The 25447-nt window shown below is 40.0% G+C and overlaps 1 protein-coding gene across 1 annotated transcript in view; it reads left to right on the top strand.

The window, feature by feature from the left end:
* The window catches only part of CTNNBL1 (catenin beta like 1), a 166649-nt gene that overhangs the window by 47273 nt on the left and 93929 nt on the right, over nt 1–25447 (top strand). The window contains exons 4-6 of the mRNA XM_084888682.1: nt 6442–6581; nt 14516–14613; nt 24223–24316. Coding sequence (XP_084744808.1) covers nt 6442–6581; nt 14516–14613; nt 24223–24316 — 332 coding nt within the window. The remainder of the gene's footprint in view (nt 1–6441; nt 6582–14515; nt 14614–24222; nt 24317–25447) is intronic.

Here is a 25447-nt window from a genome sequence, read left to right on the forward strand (position 1 = left end):
TCTTTCGGCGCTATATTCATTTTCTCTGTAAACTTTGTGTTATTTGACATTTGTTAAGTTGCTATTTATATACCTTCATTCAAGTTATTGATTAGAAAATAATATAGTTGATATAAACAGGCCTAAGGATCAAGCCCTGTAGGATACCACCAGAGGATTCTTTCTGGGCTGACATTCATTCATTACTACCCAAGTCCCCAAATCGTTCCTTGTACTCAACCTTTTACTTATTACTATTTAGTGCTCAGTCTCCCTTGTCAGTTCTTCCTGGTGAGCTGTAAAAATCTTTATGTCCAGTTACTCTTTAGAAATTAGATTAAAAAAAAATTTAAAAAAAGAACTACCCATTTAAGGCAAATAACCTTTAATGGTTTTGTTGAGCCCATTTGGTTCAAAGATTATATAGATCTACTATCCATGGAATATCTGAATGATTCTCCTGATTTGACTTCCACACTTTAGGAGACAGAAATAATATAAAATGGTGGTAAGCACTGTGTAAGAAGCCTTAAAAAAAGAGGTATGGGTGGAGGGGGAATCTTTACAAAAATAATTTTGAATGTACTTGGGATAATAAGCAGGTGAGAATAAACAAGGAAACATTGAAAAAAGACTAGCAAGAAAGTGTTTTTGCAATAATGGACATAAAATATACTGTAACAATATGGAAGTGTGATCCTAGCTCAAGAATTTGCCGACAAAGCAATGAAATGCAGCGCAAAGCCCATAAACAGATTAGAGTACACATTAAAATTCAGTGTAGGATGCCATGACCAAGTGGGATTTATCCTGGGGATGCAAGGCTGGTACAGTATTTGCAAATCAATTAATGTGACACATCACATAAGCAAATTGGAAGACAGAAATCACACGATCATATCAATTGGTGCAGAAAAAGTATTTGACAAAATCCAACACCCTTTTTTGATAAAAACTCTTAGCAAAGTGGGAATAGAGGGATCATACCTCAACATAATAAAGGCCATATATGACAAACCTATAACCAACATCATGTTCAACGGGCAAAAATGAAAACCATTTCCCCTAAGAACAGGAACAATACGGGGATGTCTGCTTTCACCACTATTATTCAATATAGGAACCTCAGCTCTCAGACAAGAAGAAGAAATACAAGACATCCAAGTTGGAAAGGATGAAGAAAAACTGTCATTATTGACAGATGTCATGGCATTACACATAGAAAACCCTTAGATTCCACCAAAAAACTACTAGATTTAATAAATGAATTTGGCAACATAGCAGGATACAAAATTAGCACCCAGAAATTGATGGCATTTTAATTTTAAAAAAGTATTTTTTTATTGATTTTTTTTTTTTTTTTATAGAGAGGAAGGGAGAGGGATAGAGAGAAACATTGATGAGAGAGAAACATTGATCAGCTGTCTCCTGCACACCCCTACTGGGGATATGTCCCTAACCAAGGTACATGCCCTTAACCAGAATCGAACCTAGGACCCTTTAGTCTGCAGGTAGATGCTACATCCACTGAGCCAAACCAGTTAGGGCTGATGGCATTTTTATACACAATAATGAACTCTCAGAAAGACAAGCTAAAAATAAAAAATAAAAATAAAAACGCCCACTTACCATTGAAACAAAAAATTAAGATACTTAAGAATAAACTTAACCAAGGAGGTAAAAGACCTGTAATCAAGACAACTACAGGATATTGAAAAAAGAGATAGAGGAAGATATGAACAAGTGGAAGAAAATACCATGTTCCTGGCTTGATAGACTCAACATCATTAAAATGTCTAATACTACCCAAAGCAATCTATAGATTTATTGCAATCCCAATGGCATATTTCACAGATATAGAAAAAAGAAAAAAAAAACTTCAAAAATTTATATGGAACCAAAAATGATCCCAAATAGCAATCTTGAGAAAGAAGAACATAATTGCAGGAATCACAATACCAGATATGAAGTTATACTACAAAGCCACTGTACTCAAAACAGCCTGGTACTGGCACAAAAACAGGCATATAGATCAACGGAACAGAACCCAGAAATTGAATCCAAGCCATTATGCTCAATTAATATTTTGACAAAGGAGGCAAGAGCACACAGTGGAGTAAAGAAAGTCTCTTCAATAAATGGTGTTGGGAAAACTGGACAGGTACAGGCAAAAAAATGAAACTAGACCACCAACTCACACATTATACACAAGAATAAACTCAAAATGGATAAAAGACCTAAAAGTAAGTTGTGAAACCATAAAAATCTTTGCAGTAATATCTCAGACATCTCTCACAGCAATATGTTTGCTTATAGATCTCCTAAGGCAAAGGAAGCTAAGGAGAAAATAAACAATGGGACTACATCAAAATAAAAAACATTCTACACAGCAAAAGAAACCATCAACAAAGTGAAAAGAGAGCCTACTGCATGGGAGAACATATTTGCCAATAATATATCTGATAAGGGCTTAATTTCCAAAATATATAAAGAACTCATACAACTTAACAAAAAGAAGACTGCTTTTTAATTTAATTAATTAATTAATTAATTAATTAATTAATTAATGGGCAAAGGACCTAAATAGACACTTTTCCAAAGTGGACATTCAGAAGGCCAAGAAACATGAAAAAAATGCTCGAAGTCACTAATTATCCAAGAGATACAAATTAAAACAACAATGGAGTGTCACCTCACACGTCAGAATGATTGTCATCAACAGATCAACAAATGACAAGTGTTGGCGAGGATGAAAGAAAAGAGAATTCTAGTACACTGCTGCTGGGAATGCAGACTGATGCAGCCATTATGGAAAACAGTATGGAGTTTCCTCAAAAAATTTAAAATGAAATTGCCATTTAACCCAGTAATCCCACTTCTAGAATATATCCTAAAAAACCCCAAACACCACTCAGAGAGAATGTATGCACCTCTATATTCATAACAGTGCAATTTACAATAGCTAAGATTTAGAAACAGCCCAAGTGCCCATCAGCAGATATGTGGATAAAAAGGCTGTGATACATTTACCACAATGGAATACTATGCAGCAATAAAAAAGAGGACATCTCACCATTTGCAACAGCATGGATGGACCTGGAGAGTATTATGCTAAGCAAAATAAGCCATTCAGAGAAAGCTTATTGGTCTCACTGGTATGTGGAATCTAATGAACAAAATAAATTGATAAACAGTATAGATCCAGAGACATAGAACCATGAATAGACTGATGAATTCCAGAGGGAAGGTGGGGTTGAGGGTGAGAGGCATGGGGAGAGAGAGATTAAACTGGAGAACTTGTGTGCATAGCCCAATGGACACAGACAATAGTGTGGCAAAGGCTTGGGAGGGGCGAGTCGGGGGAGCAGGGGTCAATGAAAGAAATTTGAATAAAATTTAGTATATGATGGAGGTGGTATTTCTTCAAATCTGTGGAAAAAGCATAGATTATGGCATTGGGGGAATAAGACAAACATTTGCAGAAAATAAAGTTAGATCTTTGCCCTATATCCTATCCTAAAATAAATTTCAGATTTATTTACTCCTAAACATTTAAATATGTATAAACATAATAATACATAAAAGTAGACCATAAAATTATCTGATCTTAACATAGAAAAAAACACACTAACAAACCTTGCTCAGGATACATGTAAGAGTTTATAAAGGCAAAGACTTGACTAAACTTTTAAAAACCGTAATGTGATAGCATAATTACTAATTAAAGGGCAAATATTTTTTTCTTGTTTTTCCCCCCTCCAGTATATTAATTAAATAAATCAATTTTCTTAATATATAGAGTGTTTATAAATGAATAAATAAGATAAATACCCTGATATAAAATGGGTAAAGAAGATGGGGGGGTGGAGGAGGCTGGAGGGGATCATAAGGGGTAAAAGGGATATATGTAATACTTTCAACAAAGAATTACTTAAAAAAATCAAATGGGTAAAGAAGAAATACAAATAGCTAATAAACATTAACAAAATTTGAGCCATCTTAAATAGTAGTATCAGAAATGTTAATAAAAAATAAGTTAAATTTTCTATCTCCTGTGGTACATTTGCACAATGGAGTACTATGTGGCTGTGAAAAAGAAAGGACTCTTATCCTTTGTGACAGCATGGATGGACGTGGAAATTATATTATGCTAAGCGAAATAAGCCAGTCAGAGAAAGTTATCACATGATCTCATTTGAAATCTAATGAACAAAATAAATTGTCAACCAAAATAGAACCAGAGGCATGGATACATGGAACAGACTGACAGAGGTAGGAGGGAAGAGGGTGGCGGCAACTGGATAAAAAGGTAAAGAGTGTAGCCAAAAAACATCTGTGCATAACCCATGCATATAGACAACAGTGGTGAAGGTCAGGGGAGGGGTTGTGGGAGCTGGATGGAGGTGGGTAAAGAAAGGGAGAATGGGAGATATCTGTAATAGTATCAACAATAAAGAAGAAAATTTTAATTTTTATTTGAAATTGGAAGAGATTTTAAATGCATTTTAAATACTTTCTTAAGAGGGTGAAGGAAACAGGCATTTTATACACTATTGGTACCTTTCTGGAAGAATATATCAAAGTCTGCTAAGGTATGCATACTCTTACTTTCCTTCATGGGAATTTATCTCAACATAATAATTGTAAATACATGCATCATAGTGTCATTTGGTATAGGGAGAAAATAGGAGACCACTTGAATGTCTGACAAAGGGTAAAATAAATTATGTTACATCTCCACAAGGGAATACCATGCAGCTTTTAAAAATGTATTATTTAGGACAGGAGTTTCAGATAGGCTTAATCTCCTACACTCCCTCTGTGATTGATTGGTGGTCTCATTTTGGAATGCTATGTTGAAAAGTCGTGTCTGGGCTCAACAGGGAAGAGTACTGTGCTCAGGGAGGGATAGTGCCATGGGAGAAGGAGAAAGACTGACAGCAGTGTCGGATGCTGGCTTTTCCTGCTGTAAAACAGTGTTTTAATGATAAGGGGACTTGTGTTAAAATAACAAAAATTGAATATACAACTATATACTGAGTGGCCAGATTATTATGATCTCTGAACACATAATAATCTGGCCACTCAGTGTATATCCTATATAATAAAAGGCTAATATACAAATTGTTTCCTCGACCAGGAGTTGGACCAGCAGGCAGGCCAGCCAATGTCTCATGTTTCCTCCCCTGGCCACACTGGCTGGACCCATGCACGAATTCATGCACTGAATGGCCAGATTATTATGATCTCTGAACACATAATAATCTGGCTACTCAATGTATTTGTATCTCAAATGGGTACCAAAAGTATTATAGACTTTTGCTGGAGATCAACCACCTATTTGCCTGAGCTTTCTATCAGCTAGTAGTGCAAAGGGGAAAACTGATCAGGTGCACGATTTATAGTATCTTTGATATCAAATAAATGAGGTACTCAAGAGAAGTACACTGAGTGGCCAGGTTATTATGCATTCAGAGATCAAAATAATCTGGCCACTCAGTGTATACTAAGTAGGCTACTTTAGTGTTGGGGGAAAGGGTATGGGTTGAATAAAAAAATTCATGAATTAAATGAGGGCAGTGTGGGTGAGCACACTGGCACAGGGGCAGTTGGGGGTGATCAGGCTGGCTGAGTGGACATTTGGGGGCAAGCAGGCCGGCAGGCAGAGTGGTTAGGGGCAATCAGGCAGGCAGGCAGGTGAGCTATTAGGAGCCAGCAGTTCCGGATTGTGAGAGGGATGTCTGACTGCCGGTTGAGGCCTGATCCCTGTAAACCGGTAGTAAGACATCCTTCAAGGGGTCCCAGGTTGGAGAGGGTTCAGGCGGGGCTGAGGAACCTCCCCCATTGCACGAATTTCGTGCACCAGGCCACTAGTGCTGCATAAAGCATGGTGGTGATGATAGGATGCCAGTGCCTATATTTGCTTTACTTTGGTATCTACCTCTTAATCAGCTTACTGGAAGGGATGTGAGGATTGGGGAGTTTCTCTTACTTGCCATTTTTGAATGGCAGCAGAATCTCAGTGTCTTCCTTTGGATGAGGGAAGTAATTCGCCCTTGATCTGAAGTGGCAAGTAAGAAAACTCTTTTTAGATTAGTAAGATAGCTATGTTCAGGACAACAGAATTGCCACACCAAGGGGTGATGTTAGCTAATCCATAGCACTGGTGGGCAGATCATTTAAAGCTGCAAAATGTTTTAGGAGCCTCTAAAAGGCAGCTTGTGACTGCAAGAATAAGGGAATCCTGTAATGAGATCTGAATCCAAGATTGATTTTTGTAATGGGGAAATCGATTTCCCAAGGAAATTATGTGACAGTATGATGTTTGGATGAGTGTCCTTCTTGGTTGGTCTGTTGTAGACACTTTGACAGATTGTCTGTCTGGGTAGTGTGGCTGTTTGCTCGTCAGTGCTGATAGTACTTCTTTCCTTTCAATGATGCTGTCTTGTTTTTCCCTCCTAGGTTTATGGAATCTGAGCTGGACCTAAATGACATCATCCAGGAGATGCACGTGGTAGCCACCATGCCAGATCTGTACCACCTCCTAGTGGAGCTGAATGCTGTCCAGTCTCTTCTCGGGTTGCTCGGACACGATAACACAGATATCCTTTCAGATCTGTCTTCACTAGGAAGGCTGACATGGCAGGGGAGTGCTGCTTACTCTCTTCTGTCTGTCTCTGCTGTCACGTCTGATATTCTATTTCCAGTCCAATTATCTCCCATCTTGAAACACAGGCTGCTCTTTACTCATTTGAATATCTGGTTTATGAAAATAAATCTTGGGCAAGTCTTAATTGTTCTATTTGCTCTTAATAGTACTAGACTTCATCGTGATGTATCTGTTCGTACATTAACAGCATTAATTTTCCAGGATCTAGATTTGGAGGCCCATTAGAGAGGCAAGACAGACAGCATTTGAATTTTTGGTCTAGACATCAGTCTGTTAGCAGATGCCCCAGTGGAGTTGAGACTAGAGGATGCAGTAAACTATGATGGAAAACACATTGGAATGTCAGGGAAGACAGGGATTTTATGTTTTGTCCACTGATATATTTCCAATTTCTTAAAGGCCAGATGCACAAAAACATTTAGTATTTATAGAATCAGCTTTAGACCTAAATAGATAACCTAGGTTTAACTTTTAGTTTCGTTTTTTGCATGAAATTTGGTGCCCCTCTAGCCTTTTAGTATTCTCAACTGCAAAAAAAATAGAGTTAATTTTTGCCTTTCGGTATTATTTAGAGGACTAGAGGAGATCATATAAGTGCTAAGTAGTTTCTGATATATAGTAGGCACTTATGAAATGTTACTTTTAACTGAATCTGAATCATGACTTTGAAAACCATTTTATACTTTGTCTTTGCTCTCTGATGTGCAACTGCTTTAGTGCAAAAGCTTTTTCATATGCCTGTGGTTGGAGTTATGTTCATTAAAGGAAATTCCCTTCTAATAGTTGTTCTGTTAGAATCCAGATTTTCGAAGGTGGGAGACAAATGTAGTTAGTTTACTTGAGTGATATTCATGGGGAATCTGCTGCTGCTGCTTGTTATTTTCATCTTTCTGGTAATCTCTCTCCTGAGAGCATGTCTGACTAGGTTCTTTCCTGCTTGATAATTCTCATAGAAATAAATCAGTGAATAATTTTAATGCAGGCTCGAAGGGTGATCTTTAGCCATTTCTGATATTTCATGTAATGTTAGACAGTATTAAGAAACGCTGTGTCAGTCCCAAGATTGATGAGTGTTCCTCAGGGTTCATTGCAGAGTTCTGCATTGTATAAGAACCCTAGTCAATTAGCTTGTGTCTAGGCGAGCTCAGTACAGGGTCTTAGGAATTCAATAGCATGTAGACATGCTTTGAGTGCTTATGTACCAGGCACAGTGCTAGACCTTGAAGAACCATAGGCTATACTGGATACTCCAATAGCACCAGTCAGTAAGCATATATTGATTATCTACATATGATTAGCTCTATTCAAGGTGCTAACTGCTCCTTACAGAGTTAATAACTAAGAATTCTAGTTGTGACTTTACATTTCAATTCACCCACACAGAATGGTAGATTTTCAGAATTGAAGCAGATGACTTAGTCTAATGCCTCTTTATTTAGTGACAAGTCTGAGGTCCCCACGTTGGATAGCTAATTGTTGAGGTTGAGGCTGGCACTCCAGGCCCCTGATTTCCAGTCCATTGTTCTTTCTAGTGCACTGAAGTCTCTTCTCTCTAGGATTTATTACGTCCCTGACAGAGTTGCAGTGATTCATTCATTACCTTGCATATTAATACAGAAATCACCTGTGTTGTCTCTTATTCTTTTTGAATATGCCTGCTAACTCAAAATAATAGTAGCAGCTTTCAAAGATACTAACACTTTGCTGATTCACCAGCCTGATTCCTGCTGAGGAGAAGACACACAAGAAGTGCTGCTCATCAGCATACTTGAGAAAGGCAAGGGCACAGCTGTTGTAAGTTGTAATGTTCTGGTCTTTAAAAAGGAAAAAAAACACACAAGTCCCCCTGTAATAACTGACAGCTGCCATTCCCTCCTGCTCTCTGAGATCTAAACTGTACTCTCCCCCGTCTTGTGTACAACCATCACCCTACTGCCCTAGTGATATTTTTCTAAAATCTGATTTTTTAATTATGCCCTACATCAAATTTAAATTCATTTGAAAATTTTTAGATTAACTAATTTTAATTAGATGCAGCAATTAGGATAAAAGTCATCCTCCTCAAAGTACAAGTTCTCTTAAAAGAGGTTTCAGCAAAGGGTAGACCCTCTTGACTTGCATCTAACGAATCCTCTATCAGTTGGAATGTTGATCTCTCAGCAGCATTGCACTCTGTTTCTGGGATCTGTAATGGAAATTTTTCTTTAGGAAACGCTTATTCACAATTTACTGTTATACAGCCGTAACTGCCCAAAACACCTTACCGTGAATAAACGATTTCATGGCAGTCATGACTTAAATTTTTAATCTTTTTAACTCTTCATTTATCAACCAAGACCATTCATGGCTGGTTATCTTTCCAGCAAGCACAGGTCATCTTTGCTTTGTCCTTCTCGAGAAAACATAAACTATAGGGATTTTAATTGGATCAGAGGCTGGTTTATTGTAACCTTAGGAGACAGAGGATGTGAGAAAACAGCTTGCACCTTGTCCTTTCAACCGTGAGCAGCAGCTTCAGAGTTTATTCTGGCGCTCCGCATCGCTGCCACTGGTGAGGGCTGTCAGTGCTTCTGAGCACATCTCCCCCCGGAGAGGCAGGAGCCCAGCCATCATGTGGCTGCAGAGTGGAATTCTGGTCTGTGAAGAGCACCTCTGGGGGTGAGGGGAGGGAGCGAGGGCACACCCCACACACAGTGTTGAAGAGTCACTCCAAATACATTAGGTGGGGTCCAACAGCTGCTGCCTTTTAGAAATAATGCTTTTACAATAATTTTTCCTTTGAAATAAATCATTTAAACATGTTCAGAAGCCCCCATTTTGTGAACCTTTTGGAGTGTTTCTGCAGAAAAAGAAAACCAAAGCTACATTTTAAAATATTTTCTTAAGGTATTGGTAAACAAAGTTTTTATGGCCTAGTTTAAGCCAAATTTACTCAATTTGCCTGAAGGAACAAGGAGGAATAAAACAAGGAGAAGATAAAACCCCAGATGGTGGCTGAGTACCCCTTCTGCTACCACCACCAAAAAACAAACAAAACAAAAAAACAAAACAAAACTCTAAGTTATCAATAAGTATCCTATTTTTGTATGGCATCTTCTTTGTTCTCAAGTCAGTGGCATCCTTCCTAAAGTCCTGTAGTAGATCACGGCATTTACTGGGTTCTTCCTTAGTATGATAAGCTCTGTTATGTTCTATTAGGGAAATAAATAGTAGCTTCAGTCAATAGCTATGTGTGCTGGTAAGTGCCCTTGGAGTTTTATGCTCAAGAAATGCCATTGGTATTCTGTAAGGTGTGGGTCATCTTTGGTGTAGGGGTGATTAGGGAATTGGAATTGGAGATTGGCAAGTTTTTGATAGATGTGGAGATTTGAGTGCTTTTCAAGTTTATTTTCATGTTCTCTAACTTGGCAATGGAAATTGCCATTTCTCACTGGAAGCTGACATGCTCTTTGTAGCTGCTCATGTGGTCACTACACATTGGATATCATGTCCATTTAAAAAAATTACAACTACTGATTCCTAGCTAAGTGGCCTTTCCTGTATAATAAAGAGGTAATATGCAAATTGATCCTCAGGCCCTCACATCATAAGATGGCCACCCCCATGACATCACAAAATGGCCAGCAGGGAGGGCAGTGTTGGGGGTGACCAGGCCTGTAAGGGAGGGCAATTGGGGGTGGCCAAGCCATCAGGGGAGCAGTTAGGTGTCAATCATGCTGGCAGGGGAGCGGTTAGGCGATGATTAGGCTGGCAAGCAGAGTGGTTAGGGGCAGTCAGGCAGCTAAGCAGGCAAGTGGTTAGGAGCCAACAGTCCCAGATTGTGAGAGGGATGTCCCTGGACTGAGGGACACCACCACCAGTGCACAAATTTTGTGCACCAGGCCTCTAGTTCTTTAAAAAAAAAAAAAAAAAAAAAGAATGCAGTAATCTAAACCCAGTTTATTCAAAGACTGCTTTCTCTCCATCCACTTGTTATTCAGAGGTCTCACTGTAATGTTAACTGAGGTTTCAGTACAGTGGACTGTTCACTAATAGACAAAAGGGAGAAATTTGTTAGCATCAAATTGGTGCTGATGGGAAAGCTCCCTTTTGTCTGGAATTCTTTTTTAAATCACTGCTTAGTTTTCTCAAAATCTAGAAAGCCCAGAGGACTTGCAAAGTTATTCTAGTGGTTTTGTGAAGAATTACTATGGGATTTGGAAAACAAGGAGCAGAAATACTTATTTTTTAGACTATTGGGGATCAATTGAACTTGTGCATTTGGGTCTGATAATGCTAAAGTGTTACAACCTGACTGGGACACACCATATTATCTCAGAGGGTGTGTACAATAGTCAGGGGTGCCTGTGTTAGAGTCCCAGTGTTAATGAGCAGGAGTAAGACTGGGAAAGGTTTGAGCCTCCTAAGGGCTTTCTTCTAGTGCTTTCCTGTAAGGGCTGTCTAACAAGACTTGTGTATCTCTGGCTGTTGTTTTTGCTAGGAGCTAGTCTCATCTCAATATTTTCAGAATCTAAGTTATATACATTGAAAAAAATTTACTTCTTTTTCTTATAGGTAGTCTAACTTTCCTGATAATTTGTACTGATAAGCCACCCATTTGTGTGTGTGTGTGTGTGTGAGTGTGTGTGTGTGTTTTGAGCCATTTAAATGTGGTCAGAAGAAAGTCAGATTAGGTAAAAAGTGCCAAAATGGCAATCTAGGAAAAGGACCTGTTAATGTAATTTTTAACTTTGTTTGAGTTTCAGATTAAGTCTGTGTCTTAAAGCATGGGGGTTGTAGCTTGCTTTGGACATTTTCCCTGTAGCTTGACAGTGCCCACTAACATTTACAAAGTACGTAACAAATATTGAATGAGTGCATCCTCTCCCTCATACTAGTTTGATTGGGATGGGATTAAGAGTTTAGCTAGCTCTGCCAGCTGTTTTAAAAGGAGAAAAAACAAACACATTTTGTCTGTATTTTGAAATTCACCTATTATATCTAATCACTATCCTAGTCTAGGAATAAAAGAAATAATTTTTTTAGAAAGTCCCTTATTTGTTCTATTAAATCAATTATATATTCTGAATCTATCCTGGTTCATCTTTTTTTAAGGAAGCCTTTTTGAAATGACTTTTTAAAAAAGCTACCTGCTTACTGTCTTATTCCTCTTTATCTTAAAAACACACACAAAACAACATTCCTTATGAACACATCTCATTTGGAGACTAATAAGATTAATGTTCAGTTTCTATACCAGGACTCTATTAGGGATCAGGCCTGAAAATAAATATCTAGAGCCAAAAAATGGAAGTAGACAATCCTCTTTTTTCCAGGAGCCATTGTGTTATGGACTATTTGTGCCCCGCTGGTTTTTTCGACTTCACTTCTTATTATTCTAGCTTATTGCCCCAGTAGTGGACAGGTACAAAGGGAGTAAGTTGGGTGGTCTTTCTACTGACATGACAAAATAGGCTATCAAAAACTGTGTTTTAGTAATTCACACGGAGACAGGCTCTCTGTTTTCCTATTATACTTAGACCGGAGAGCCTTTTACCTCGTGAAATGAAATTGTAACTACAGGGGGAAAACCCATCACCGATGCCCAGAGTCTGCTTGTGAGGAAATGCTGGATGGGTGGCAGGCCGTGCTGAATTTTCTCAACATTGAGGATTCATCTGTCTATCTGTAGTTTTCATTCTTACTCTTCTTTCTGATCTTCAAATGACCTTCAAATGTCATATTATATTACCCAGGAGTTGATGATTACACTTATGGACTCATTACTGCCTTGCTGAAATGCTATTTGGTGAAAGTTGGGAATTTATGTCAAATCAGTTAATGGTAGGATTGATGAGATGTTTACCAGATCTGGTAGCTGGTAACTCATTTATTATTTGACTTTTCAACTGAGGCAGGAGAGGAAATATACAGAGGTGAGCAAAAGCAGGCTTGTGAGTTACAGTTGTATGTGAAACAAAGTTTATTCTTGTATTATAATTTATTAATTATTTTCCATATGAACAACTCTAAATCTACTTTTGCCCCCCCCCCTGTACACTGGAATATTATAAGAAAAAACTTTGGTAAAAGTTAGACATTTATCATATTTCTATATAAAACCACAGCCATTGTCAAATTTATTTTCTTTTAAAAATATTTTTATTGGTTTCAGAAAGGAAGGGAGAGGGAGAGAGAGGTAGAAACATAAATGATGATAGAGAATCATTAATTGGATGCCTCCTACGCACCTCTACTGGGGATTGAGCCCACAACCCAGACATGAGCCCTGACCAAGAATCAAACCGGGACTTCCTGGTTCATGAGTCATTGCTCAACTACTGAGCCTCGCTATCTGGGTCACACTAAGTTTTATAGCACTCCTATGTTTCGGGCAAATATGACTTTAAAGAGTGAAAGAATAAGACATAGGAACCTTAATTCTTTTTCATAGTCAGCTGGACAGTTATTGATGAATAAAATGAACTTTCAAATAATTTTTCCCCCAGAAAAAAAAGTTCATGAAATACCTAGAATGTCAGTTGGCGGTTAGAAAGTTCTCTTATTATTGTTAATACTAGAGGCCCGGTGCATAAAAATTCATGCACTGGAGGGGGAATCCCTCAGCCCGCCTGCCCCCTCTCAGAGCCCTCAATCAGGAGAAGGCGATGCCCCATCACACCTCTGCTGCCGCCACTGCCAGCAGTGCAAGTCTCTGCTGGCCCTGATTATCTGAGTCTTGGGCTGCTGAGCAGCCACCATCTTAGGCTTGCCTGCATCTCATTATATAGTTATCATTAAGCTTTTATCTTTCCCTCCTATTCCATTTCTTCTCTTTATATGCCTTTGTACATTCTAATCTGGTACATTCTAATCTCTCTGCTTTTATTCCTGTTTTCCTGGCCTCATCTTTTAGTTGCCAGTTTTCTGACTACTCTGTTTTAAATATCAATTCTTGATTTCCCAGTTCAAGTTGATTGCTGCTTTTTCAAAACATCTGCAGTTAATGTTTCTGTATTCTTCATTTGTTACATGTTAGTAATTCCCTGTGGTGTATAATTTTTTAAATATCTCTGATTACCTAATGTTTTCATTTTATGGTGAGGAAACTGAGTCACAGGAATGAAGAATAAATTTGCCTTTGTCATAGTCACAGTGCATTATTCATCATAGGCATTCAGTAAACAAAGGTTGATGGAGCAAGTTGTGTGTGTGTGTGTGTCTTCAAGGTGAGGGAAGAGAAACTTAGTTTAGTTCTGGCTTCCAGTTTTCAAACATAACTTCTTTTTTCTCTGCTTCATGTTTTCATTCGCTTATATGTCCCTCTTTTTCTCCATCTTTGCCTCATGTTCAATTTTCATTGTTTACATTTCTTTTGTGTCCAAAGCAGCATGGTATTTGAAGAAAAGGGAGGATGGTGGGGTCTACACTAGCACAGCCCAGTGTAAATACTTCCCTTTACATTTTAAATCTATTTGGTCATGCCTTGGTCTCTGAAGATACCAGCCATGTCATCTTAGAAATCATTACTGCCTATGAAGGTGAACTGTATAAGGTAGTTCTGAGTTCCAAGAATTTAAATTATGAGATAAGGCTAAGGGTGTTTCTCACTGGAAAGGCAACCTCCAAGTGATCATATTTGAAATTTTTAAAAATACAGTGAACCTATGGAATAAGTTGCCAGGAAGGAAACATAGGAAAGAGACTGTCCTTTAACAACATTTACTGAACACTCTCTGTGAGTAGAACCCTGTTGAAGAGATGTTAACAAAACCAGAGTGTGTTAAAGGTAAACAGGGATGAAGCCATTGAGAAGGAAATGGGAGGGAACCAAATGTTTTAGTAAAATGCCTGTAGTGTTTCAGTGATAACCTTAACATTTTTCACATGTGTCCATCGCTGTGGTTGATTTGCTTCAGGAATTAACAGATATAGACACCCTCCATGAGAGTGAAGAGGGAGCAGAAGTACTCATCGATGCTCTGGTAAGTTGCACATTCCTCTGGGGTTTGCAGGCTTGTGTGAGGTGTTGACATCATCAACACCACTGTCTCTGTGAGTGGCACCATCTGGGTATCAGGTAGAGCTCTGAGGCAAGGCTGGACTAGGTGAGGAGAGTAAAAAAAAATAGAAATGCAGTCTATGGGATACTTTGTTCTTTGGAACTATGTTAGGGGAGGGATTATAGAGGTTTAACATTTATGAAATATCACTATGTAGTTCTCGCCATATCCTCTCAGGGGGGTATTATTCTGTTATTCCCCTTTACAGCTATAAGATTGAAGCATAGAGAGACAAAACAACTTGCCTGAAGTCACTCAGCTGGGATTTGAACCTCTGTTCCCTTTGACTCCATGTTCCTGTTGCTCTACACTCAACTGTGTTGCTACTGACCTTTTCACAAAAAGTTTTTGTGGATGTTTCTTTTCTCCTCTGGCCTTCATAATTCCAAATGAGGGTAGAGCATGTATCATTATTACTTATTTCATAGACAGGGATTTGGAGAATGTTAAAAAGAAGAACAAACCTTCGGGCGCACTCAGGCCAGAGTTGCAGCCCTGCCTGCAGAAGACAGGGCCAGTTGACTGAGGCATTCTTTTTGGTGGAGCCTTGGCAAGGCCTCCGATTCTGCCTCAGCTATTGTTCCAGGCAGCAGCCAATCAAAGGGAGTTTATATGTGAGATGAACCAATAGACCCATCGCCGCATTTACCCGTGAGGAATCCCAGATAGAAAGGCTTTCACTGGGCTATACTGCTGGTCCCTGCAACAGCTGAGATTAGAGCCAGCTTCTTTTGATCCACCACAGACCTTTCCCACCACACCAGTGTCCTTCTCTTGCCTGCGATCAGAGAGGGCTCAGAGGCTGAAAAGGCACCACCGCTGGCCATGGCAGAAGTGAGTCTAGTCCAGCCACTTACCCTGATTCTTCCCGTGGATTTCTGTCCACCCACCGAGCTGTCAACCTCCTCAGGGCTCGGCTGATTTTCCTTCCTTTCTGTTATCTCATCTTTTCTGTCAGGTAGGAAGGCAGTGCTGGTTTTGATACAATTTGCAGAGTTTATCATAGGTCTCTGCAGCCACTTGTACTACTAGATTCATTTGGCATGCTTGTAAGGCCACCTTCTGGCCCAGTCTAAGACCTACTGAATCAGAATGGTTGGGATTGGGGTCCCAAGGGATTCTGAGGTCTCATTGTTACACTGCCCACCCCTTTCTCACCCTTTCTCCCTCAAGGCTCTTAAACTAGAAATTTCCCAGGCTGTGCTCACTGCTGGCATTTGGTGTGAATGAAGGGGTTGTGAACCCACTGGATATGAAGAACTCTCTTATAAAGAGCAAGGCTGGAGTCCAGCAGGACCATTTGTGACTTAGTGTGATGAAAATTCCCACTGCCATTTTCTTTCTTCCTACAGCGAACTTCCACTTTTGTGGAATTCAGGAACTTTATTTTTCTTCAGAAAGAAGAGCATGATGTGGGATGTCCTTTTGTTTTGAGGCGTATCAGAAGAAAGGCTGTGGTGCTTGCTCCTTCACTGTGTCTCCATAGTGTCGTTTGCGCAGTCTTACCTTCTAGAGGTTAATTACAGTGGCCCTGAATGAGCCTTCCTGCTTGGTCCCCGGGCTGACTTTAATTACCGTCCTTTGCCTGTGTGAATAGAGGAGACGAGAGAGGAACGGCTAGCCTGCCTGCTGCCTGTAAAACATACTCAGAAACAGCAGTTCACACAAAAGCTCTCTTTGTGTTTTCTGTGTTGCCGAGCCCACCAACAAACAAACGCTGGACCTTGAAGATTTTATTGTTTGTTGGGAAGAAATAGTTCATTCTCAGTCTGGGGAGCCATTACATAGCTGCTACATAGAGTATTCTGTTTGTTTTGTTTAGGTGGTTTTTTTTTTTATTATTAAGATTTTGACTTTTATAGCTTTATAATGGTCAGGCTGGTGTGAATCACAAACAATGGAACATTCCCAGACTCCCATATATTATTTGTTTGCAGCCAGTCAGAAGCCATCAGTAAATATTAGAGAGCAGAATCAGTGGGTGGTCTTCCATTTTTTTTTTTCCTGCCCTTGTGCTGCATTCAGGAGGATGTTTAATAAGTATTCTCATATTATAAGGGTTGAGTTGTCTTTGCAGTTTTAATTTGGGGCCAATATCAGAGGCCTGGGATTGCATGAGCAGAGGCTAGAGGGTATGTAGCAGAATTTATTGTGTGCAGTTTGCAGTTATTGCCTTGGTCTTTTTCCCAGCTGGAAGTCCTAAGCAATAGAAGAGCACATTTGTGTGGGCAGAGAGTGCTGCCCTGGCATTCTTGAGCATCTTTGGAGTTTAAAATTGGGTACACACCCATTGATATAACTTACGCAAAAGGTGAATATTTGTGCTTTATAACAAGTTGACTTGGTAGCCTGGGAAATAGACTCTTTTCTGAAGAGTAGTAAATGCAAGTATATTTGCTTTGATGGCAGTTCTCTGGCATACCTCTGAAAAAGACTTTGGACTCCTTGAGAGATGTGATTAAATTAACAGTCATTTTTCTACTTGCTAGTGCTTGGCAGTCCCAGGCCTTTGCTCACACCTGTCTCAGCTTGGTAAGCCTTGCTTTTCCTGGGCTACCACAATACACCTGCTCATCCTTTAAAGTCTAACTTAAACCTTACCTCTTCTCTTCTGAGGTTTTTGTGGGGTTTTTTTTTGTGTTTTTTTTTTTTCAGACTCATCACCTCAGCAGAATTTGTGTTCCCCTAGCATTCTGTACATCTTGGCACTTGTCACCTTGGCTTATAGACATCTGTTTATAAGCTTGTCTTCCCTGAATTGTGATTCCTGGCACGGGAGTGGCAGCTCTGTCACTTACCAGCTGTGTGTTCTCAGGAAAGTTGCCTAGCCTTTTGTACTCAGTTTCTTCTGTAAAATGGGGTTAACAGTAGGAGTACCTATTGCACAGGGCTGAAGTGAGGAATAAATGAGATATTTGATATGATTTAGAACAGAGCCTGGCACAGGATGAACACCCAATAAATGTTGAGTATTGTCTTCATAAAGTCACATAGGAAATAGCTAGTAAATGTCAACTTCTACCACAAACGTTGTTTTCATTTCAGCAGATATTCAAAACACGTTTAGAATAAAAAAATAAATCAAAGAAAAACCCTTTAAAGCACATGTGTCAAACACAAGGCCCGCGGGCCAAATCCAGCCCGCCAGGCCTTGCAATGTGGCCCGCACCGCGCTGTCATCACTGCACTCCGCTGTCAGTTTATGACATTGTCAGTTTATGACTGTTCAGTAAACCATTCGGCCCGCGATTTAGGCTGGATTTTAGATTTTGGCCCCTTCTCTGATTGAGTTCGACACCCCTACTTTAAAGGATGTGGGCCTAGATAAGACATGGTAGGGTAGAGGTTAGTTTTTTACAAAAGGTTGAAATAAGTGATAACACAAGGCAGTATATTAAGAATGGTTGTGAGAGATTCAAGCCTCTGGGAAATGAGGAAGGAGCAATCACTTCTGCTGGGGAGGAGTCAAGAGGGACAGAAGTGCTGCAGGTATTGGCCTCTGTGGGGAGGCTTTAATGTCGGGATGGTTGGAGGGGTCACAGCCAGAGGCAGTGGAAATGTGGCTGGTCCGGGAAGCTGGTCAGGGTGGCTAGGAGCCACCATTTGCTATAAAGAGCTTAATAAGCCCTGGCTGGTTTTACCAGTAGTTAGAGTATTAGTCCCAGACCAAGAGGTCTTGGGTTCAGTTCCTGGTCAAGGCATGTACCTAGGTTGCAGGATCTCCACCCTAAGCCAGGGTGGATGTGGGAGGCAACCGATTGATGTGTCTCTGTCACATTGATGTTTCTCTCTCCCGCTCCCTCCTTCCCTTCCACCCTCTCTAAGAAAATCTTTGGAAAAATTAGTCCTCAGGCGATGATTAACAAAAACAAAAAAATAATCAAACAAAAATTAATTTAATCTCAAAGTGGCCTTGATGTAGAGAGCCAGGGGCTTGCTCGCTGTACCCAATTTTGCTCTCAATTAACCCAACTTTATTTTATTTTATTTTATTTTTAAAGAGAAACATCAAAAGTGCTTTATTCAAAGTAATGTCCATCACTAGCTACACATTTCCCCCATCTTTCAGGTAATTTGTGGATACCATCCCAATAGAACTTTTCTTGTTTTGAAGCAGACCATTCAGAGACCCAGTTTTCCACTTCTTTGTATGTTTTGAAGTGCTGCTCAGAAAGTGCATATGCCATGGATTGGAACAAGTGGTCATCTAAAGGAGCAAGGTCTGGTGAATACACTGGGTGGGTTCATACTTCCCAGGCAAGATCTTTTAAGGCGTCTTTAACTTAACCCAACTTTATTTGAAGGCCTGTGTTGGTTTGGCGTTTGCTGGTTGTCGATGCAGGTTGCTGTTCAGGTTGGCAGGTTTTGGGTTCCTTTAAGACAGTGTTTCCCAAAGTGGGGCACACACCCCACAGGGGGGCAGTTTTGTTTTTAAGGGAAGCAATTCGAGAATGAGTTATTAACAGTGAATTTTTGCATTTCTTATGGTTCCAGGGGCCTCAAATACAGTATATAAATATATATTGTGACATATTTATGTATTTCAGTTCTCTATTATATGTTTTGAAACTTTATTTGCTACTTTTTCATCTCACTTCATATTATTATTTAACAATTTCTTAGTAATTTCTTCCTCAGTACTTCAACTGTCTTTTATTTTTGTCTTTCATGGATGCCATGTTCTTTGGGAGCTTGTTTAGACCAAGTTAATGGCCTGTTAGGCGTCCTTCATGAGAATAGGAATTCACTCTTTGAATAATAATAATTATATGTCCTGGGGGTGGGGGCAACCAGGATTTTAGAGATGCTTAAGTGGGGCATGGCCAAAAAAAAGGTTGGGAACCACTGTTCTAAGGGCACTTTCATAAATTTCTGGATTCTGTCATGTTTGTCCCTTTCCATTTATGTTAACAGCCTCAGCTTTATCTATATTTGTTCCCAGGCAAAATTCATTTGTTCATTCATTCACTAAATGTTTATTGAGTGCTTGGTATATTCTCAATTCTATGGGTATATAGCAGTGAACAAGACCGACAACGTGTACTTTTGTGGAGCTCATATTCTAGTGCAGGGAGAAACGGTAAGTAAACAAGAAACAGATAGTGATTCTCTGTTACATAGAGAATTAAAATAGAGTGATATGATGTAGCGTGACTGGGAAATCACATTGGATTAGGTAGTTGGGAAAGGCCTGAGTTCTGGATGACAGGAAGAAAACAGCCATCAGGATGACCAAGGCAAGATGGGACAAGTGTAAAGGCCCTAAGGCAGGAATGAGCTTGACATAGTGGAGGAACAGAAAAAAGGCCTGTACTATTACCACATAGCTGGGATAAGGAGAAAGAGCACAGTCAGGGCCAGGCCACTCTGGGGTTTTTAGGCCTTGGTAGTAAGTTTGGGTGAAATGGCCAGTGTGAAGGGGAGTAATTGGAGGATCATAAGCAGGGAATATAACATAGACCGAACATTTTTAAAAGACCAGTATTGCCCTGGCTAGTGTTGCTCAATAGTTAGAATGCCAGCTCATGCACCCTCGGGTCTCTGGTTTGACTCCTCTTAGTCAAGGGGATCTCTGGCCCCTGTCAAGGCACGTGCAGGAGGCAACCAATTGATGTGTCTCTCTCACATGGATATTTCTCTCTCCTTTCTTCTCCTTCCCTCCTTTCCACTCTATCTAAAAATCAATGGAAAAAAATATCCTTGGGAGAGGATTAATAAAATAAACAAACAAATCTTGTCTAATAAAGAGGGAATATGCTAATTGATCATCACCCCCTCACAAAAATGGTGGCACCCAGGCCAATAAAGAGGGAATATGCTAATTGTTACACCCTCACAAGATGGCAGCACCCACAGCCACAAGATGGTGGCACCCAGTCCCCTCAGCCCTGCTGGGGGGTGGCAGGTGCCACATGCCTCATCTAACCAGAGTCCCCCAATTCCCTTAGCCCCACTTCATCCACTTCAGTCCCCCAGTCCCCTCATCCCCTCAGCCTTGCCTCATCCAACCTCCGGTCCCCTCAGCCCCACAGAGGAAGGCAGTTAGGGGTGATGAGGCCATCAGGGGAGGGTAGTTGGGGGGCAATCAGGCAGCCAGGGGAAGACAATTGGGGGTGATTGGACCAGCAAGGGAGGGCAATTGGAGGCAATTAGGCCAGCAGGCGAGGGCAGTTGGGGATAATCATGCCAGCAGGGGAGCAGTTAGGGGACTATCAGGCTGGCAGGCAGAGTGGTTAGGGGCAATCAGGCAGTCAGGCAGGTGAGTGGTTAGGAGCCAGCAGTTCCAGATTATGAGAGGGATGTCCAGCTGCTGATTTAGGCCTACAGGGATCAGGCCATCCCCTGAGGGGTCCCAGTTTGGAGAGGGTGCAGGCTGGGCTGAGGGACACCCTCCCCCCTCCCCCACCCCGCATGAATTTTGTGCACCAGGCCTCTAGTAAATAAATAAAAAGACCACTCTTGACAACTGTGTAGATAATGGATTGGAGGGGCAAGAGTGGAAACTAAAATATTATTAGGTAGGTTGCAACAGGATAAATTTTGCATTATGACCATATTATTATGGTCATATTTTTACTTAAAACTTAATGCTTAATCAAGATTCAGTGTGTGTGTGTGTGTGTGTGTGTGTGTGTGTGTGTGTGTGGTATTGTTTTTAAAATAAAAAATTTCCAGAACTCTTACTCAGTAGAAAAACTCCAGTTAAGCTCTTGAGAAGCCTATTGGCAGATTGTGCAAGATATGAAATTATTCCCTCAAACCCTGTTTGTCCCTTTTTTATTTTTTCCTTTTCTCCTGTATCCATTCTTTCTGGTCAAGTGGAAAAGGATGTCTGATCATGTTCTTGAAATTTATCTCATAGGGCCTGCTGCAGTATTGTTGGGGAGACCTAGTAATAAGCAGAAATAACCAGGAACTTATCAGAAAACATCAGGCTTAAACAGTAATGATTTCCAAGGCTAGGGTTGCTCTGGCTGAACAACCTTTAATGTTTCAATCCCTAAGCAGGATTTGTTTTTAGTTTCAGATTTAGTCACAGTTCCAAAAATAGGCATGAAGGTGGTAGAACCAAGGGGTTAGAGAGAGTAAAACAGAATGCTAATTTATGTTCTTACTAGGTGATATCAGAGCTATGCATAGTATAAATATTTTTCCAAGGGTTTCTGCGCTAAATGTGTTTTGATGGCTTTGACCCTCCTGCAACCAGATAAACTGGCATTTAATCCCGCTAAACATAAAGTTTCACACTTTGCAAGCTTAAAAAGGCCCTCTGTTAGAAGTTAGATTTGTGTGGCAAGCAAAAAAATTTTCCTCTGGCCAGACGCCCATTTTTCATAACCATTCAGTCCTGGGATTTGAATGTGTTGCTTACTACCACTGTCCCCACCACTTTCTAGACAGCAGAGATGGGAAACATGACTAAGAACCAAGGAAAGGGAGGGCAGTAGTGCAGATAAAGCAGCAGTAAGCGACTGAACCTGGTGAAGCAGTTTGCAGAACTGACAAGCAGTGTGATACCCAGTGGAGCTGCAGTGTCTGCTGCTTTAGGATTCAGGGAGATTATAGGTCAATCAGGGTGATTTGTGGAAAAACAAATTGTGACATGGTTCATCTTTTTCCCCCAGATGTTTTTGTATTTTCTTTCGCATGCCCAAATTGTCCAATTAATTAAGGAAAACATTGCAGTGGATTTCTTCGATGAAGCTTTTGCTAGCCGTGCTATTTGAGAGCAAGCTTGTGTATATCTTTCATATAAGAGGGGGAAACAGCTCTTCCTTGTATTTATTTATGGGTGCTCTCAATTTTGGCATCATTATCCCCTCAAATGTGCAGTTAGTGTTTACATTGTTCCTCATACCAGGGCATAAAAGAGACCCTAGAAAAAAATCTACTTCGTTTGTGATTCAGGTGTTGCAGATTAGTAATTTCAGCCCTCTTCTCCCCAATCTAGATGTTTCCCTTAAGTCTCACTGAGAAAGAGTAGAAGTCTTATTTCAAGATCCATCTCTGTTGCCATTTTTTATCCTCAGGCTCAGTTTGCATTGGTGTCTGTAGTGTGCCTTAAACAAAGTGCTCAGGAAGGGTCAGTTGAATGAGACCATTTCCTTCTCTCTCCTTTCTCTTTCCCTCACCAAAGTTATAGTGTATGAAGGGGAAAAATAGGGTCCCAGAGCTGGTCACTTCTGCCACAAGCTTTATGACTTTGGATGGCTACATGAGAGTAAATGGAGAAGTCTTTTATCAATTTATTTAAATTTAGCAAAACTAAAAATATATATATATATATATATATATATATATATATATATATATATATATATATATAAATTTAGCAAAACTTACTGAGCATCTGCTAGGTATAGCATTGCAGTAGGCTTTGAAGAGTATACCAAGGTGAATGAGGACGAGGTGCCTGTCTTCCAAGAACTTGAGTTTTTCTTAGCCTGTGGAAGATGAGCAGTGAATACTCAGGTATAAGAATGGATAAAGGGCTAGATTCTAACTCACTCTTTAATTTTTGACCCAGACCCAGGGGAAGGCATGCCACATATATTCACTTAATCTTTACAACTTATTTTCATGTCCTAGTGATGAAACTGAGACAACAAAAGAGATCTTATCTTTCTGTACAGGTTTACTTATTGGCTACTACTTAGAAATATATTACCAGATATGTAGTCACTTCTTGAAGATTAGGTATTTTCTTAGTTGCCCCTTCTTATTTTACCTCAGGGTTACCTGGAGGGTAGTCTCCCCCAAACCTAAAACTGTGCCAGAAGGTCGTGTGAAGTAGTATAAGCATTATTTCACCTAAGAAGGGAGCTTGGTTTTGCTTTTGGTTTCACTGCTCAGTAGCCGTGTGAGCTTGGCTAAGTCATTTATCTCTTGAATATCAGCTGTATGATGTGGCTATACTGAAAGGTTCTTCTAAGAGTTGTGTGAATCAAATTATGAGAGAAATATAGTTGCTTACTTATGTAATATCAATATAAGGCATTTTATTATATTAATACTCTTTTCAAAAAGGAATTAGAAATTCATCAGAAGTAATAGTTTCGTAAAAGCTTAGCATGGGAAGTTAGGAATGTTTTGAGTGTAACCCTAAATTTTGAGGCCACTATAAAGTATGGCTAGTAACTATCAACTAAACCTCTCTTGGTCCTATGGCCTAGAAGCATGCTTTGACTTAAGTGAATTGTTGACCTGACTTCAGATGGCATTTTTGGAAGGTGCTTTAAATACCACAGGAAGGTAGAAAGAACTTGAACTTGATTTCAGCAGGCCAGGTGTACTAGTACTGTCACTCATCACTTTGTAACCTTGAATTTTACTTGGTCTCCTTAAGCTTCAGTCTTAAGTTAGGAAGAATGATGTCTGCCTCAGAGTCACTTCACGGCTCAAGGATAATGGGATGGAGGAGCACGCACTAAACCATAGGCGGCTAGTTATTTACTTTGTTCCTTCAGTAGAGAAGTGAGTACTATTTTGTGACATGTATCCCTCTCTCCTTTTGCTTCCCCATGGCTGAAGGTGGACGGACAAGTGGTAGCCCTGCTCGTGCAGAATCTGGAGCGCCTGGATGAGTCTGTGAAGGAGGAGGCGGACGGCGTGCACAACACTCTGGGTAAGGGCAAGCAACCAGCATTCTCCGGGTCTCTTTGTGTTTGTTCTGGGGCTTAGTGCTCATTTCCCTTCCTCCTCCATAATAGAGTCAGCAGCAGTAGTGTTTTCTTTCCGTCTGCTCCCAAACTGCCTTTTCAGAAATGAAGACCCTTGTGTAAATTTCATATAACTGCAGCTTGGTTTGGTTGGCTTGCAGGTAATAAAAGCAGAAATGCACCTTCCTGCAAACCGCTGGCTTCTTTTAGCAGATTCTTGCCTCTAAAAGTTAAGATGAAGTCTATGGGGGGGAGGGGGAGGAAATATATATATATATATATATATATATATATATATATATATATTTTTTTTTTTTTTTTACAATTTTTTAGTCTTCTTATGTTGTTTTTTTCTTCCCTTCACTGGAACTACAAACATTTGAACAACTGTGTATCTTTATAGGACATTTTATTTGAAAGTTAGTGTTTCTTCCTTTCCTTATGTGCAGTTTGCCATGTAAACTGTGGGTTGCAATATTGCCGGTAACTTGGCTGCCCCTTCATTATGTGTCCATTGAGGTAAATTCCTCTGTAGGGTTTCCCTCCTACACCTCTCCAGTCTTCCACCCTGTAAAGTTGCCAAACCAGTAGCCTATTTAAAATCATGCTTTTGGGTAGTCCTCTTTATCACTAGACGCTGTCGAATAAAGCCATAAGTGACATATCTGTAAGTAGAGCTTGAGAAATGAACGAGGCCCAGCAGAAGCAGAAAGTTTGATGAGATTAGATTTTCTCTCAGCTCTTTTGTGTCTGGCACAGATTTCTCTTGTAGTTTTATACTCTCTTTCGTGAAGATTATCATAAAGAAGGAGGAAGAAGGGAGTACCTAGGGAGTAAGAAGAGAGAGAACACAATAATCAGTAATTTGGGGGCTTGCCCTAGCCAGAATTTAGCATTGCCATCTGTTAGCCTAATGCTGAATTTTGCTGAATGGAAAGCTTATCAAAGTCTTAACTCACTGTTAATTAAAAGGGCCTGATGTAATGGAAAAAGTACCAGCCTGGCAATCTGGAGAAATCTGTCTGTGTACTTTCAGCTTGGTCACCTACCAATAGCTCAGCAGTCATCCCTCCCTCTCTTATTGAGCACCTGACGTT

Source organism: Pipistrellus hanaki, assembly GCF_964339955.1.
Source record: "Pipistrellus hanaki genome assembly, chromosome: 6".
In the NCBI taxonomy this organism is placed as follows: Eukaryota; Metazoa; Chordata; class Mammalia; order Chiroptera; family Vespertilionidae; genus Pipistrellus; species Pipistrellus hanaki.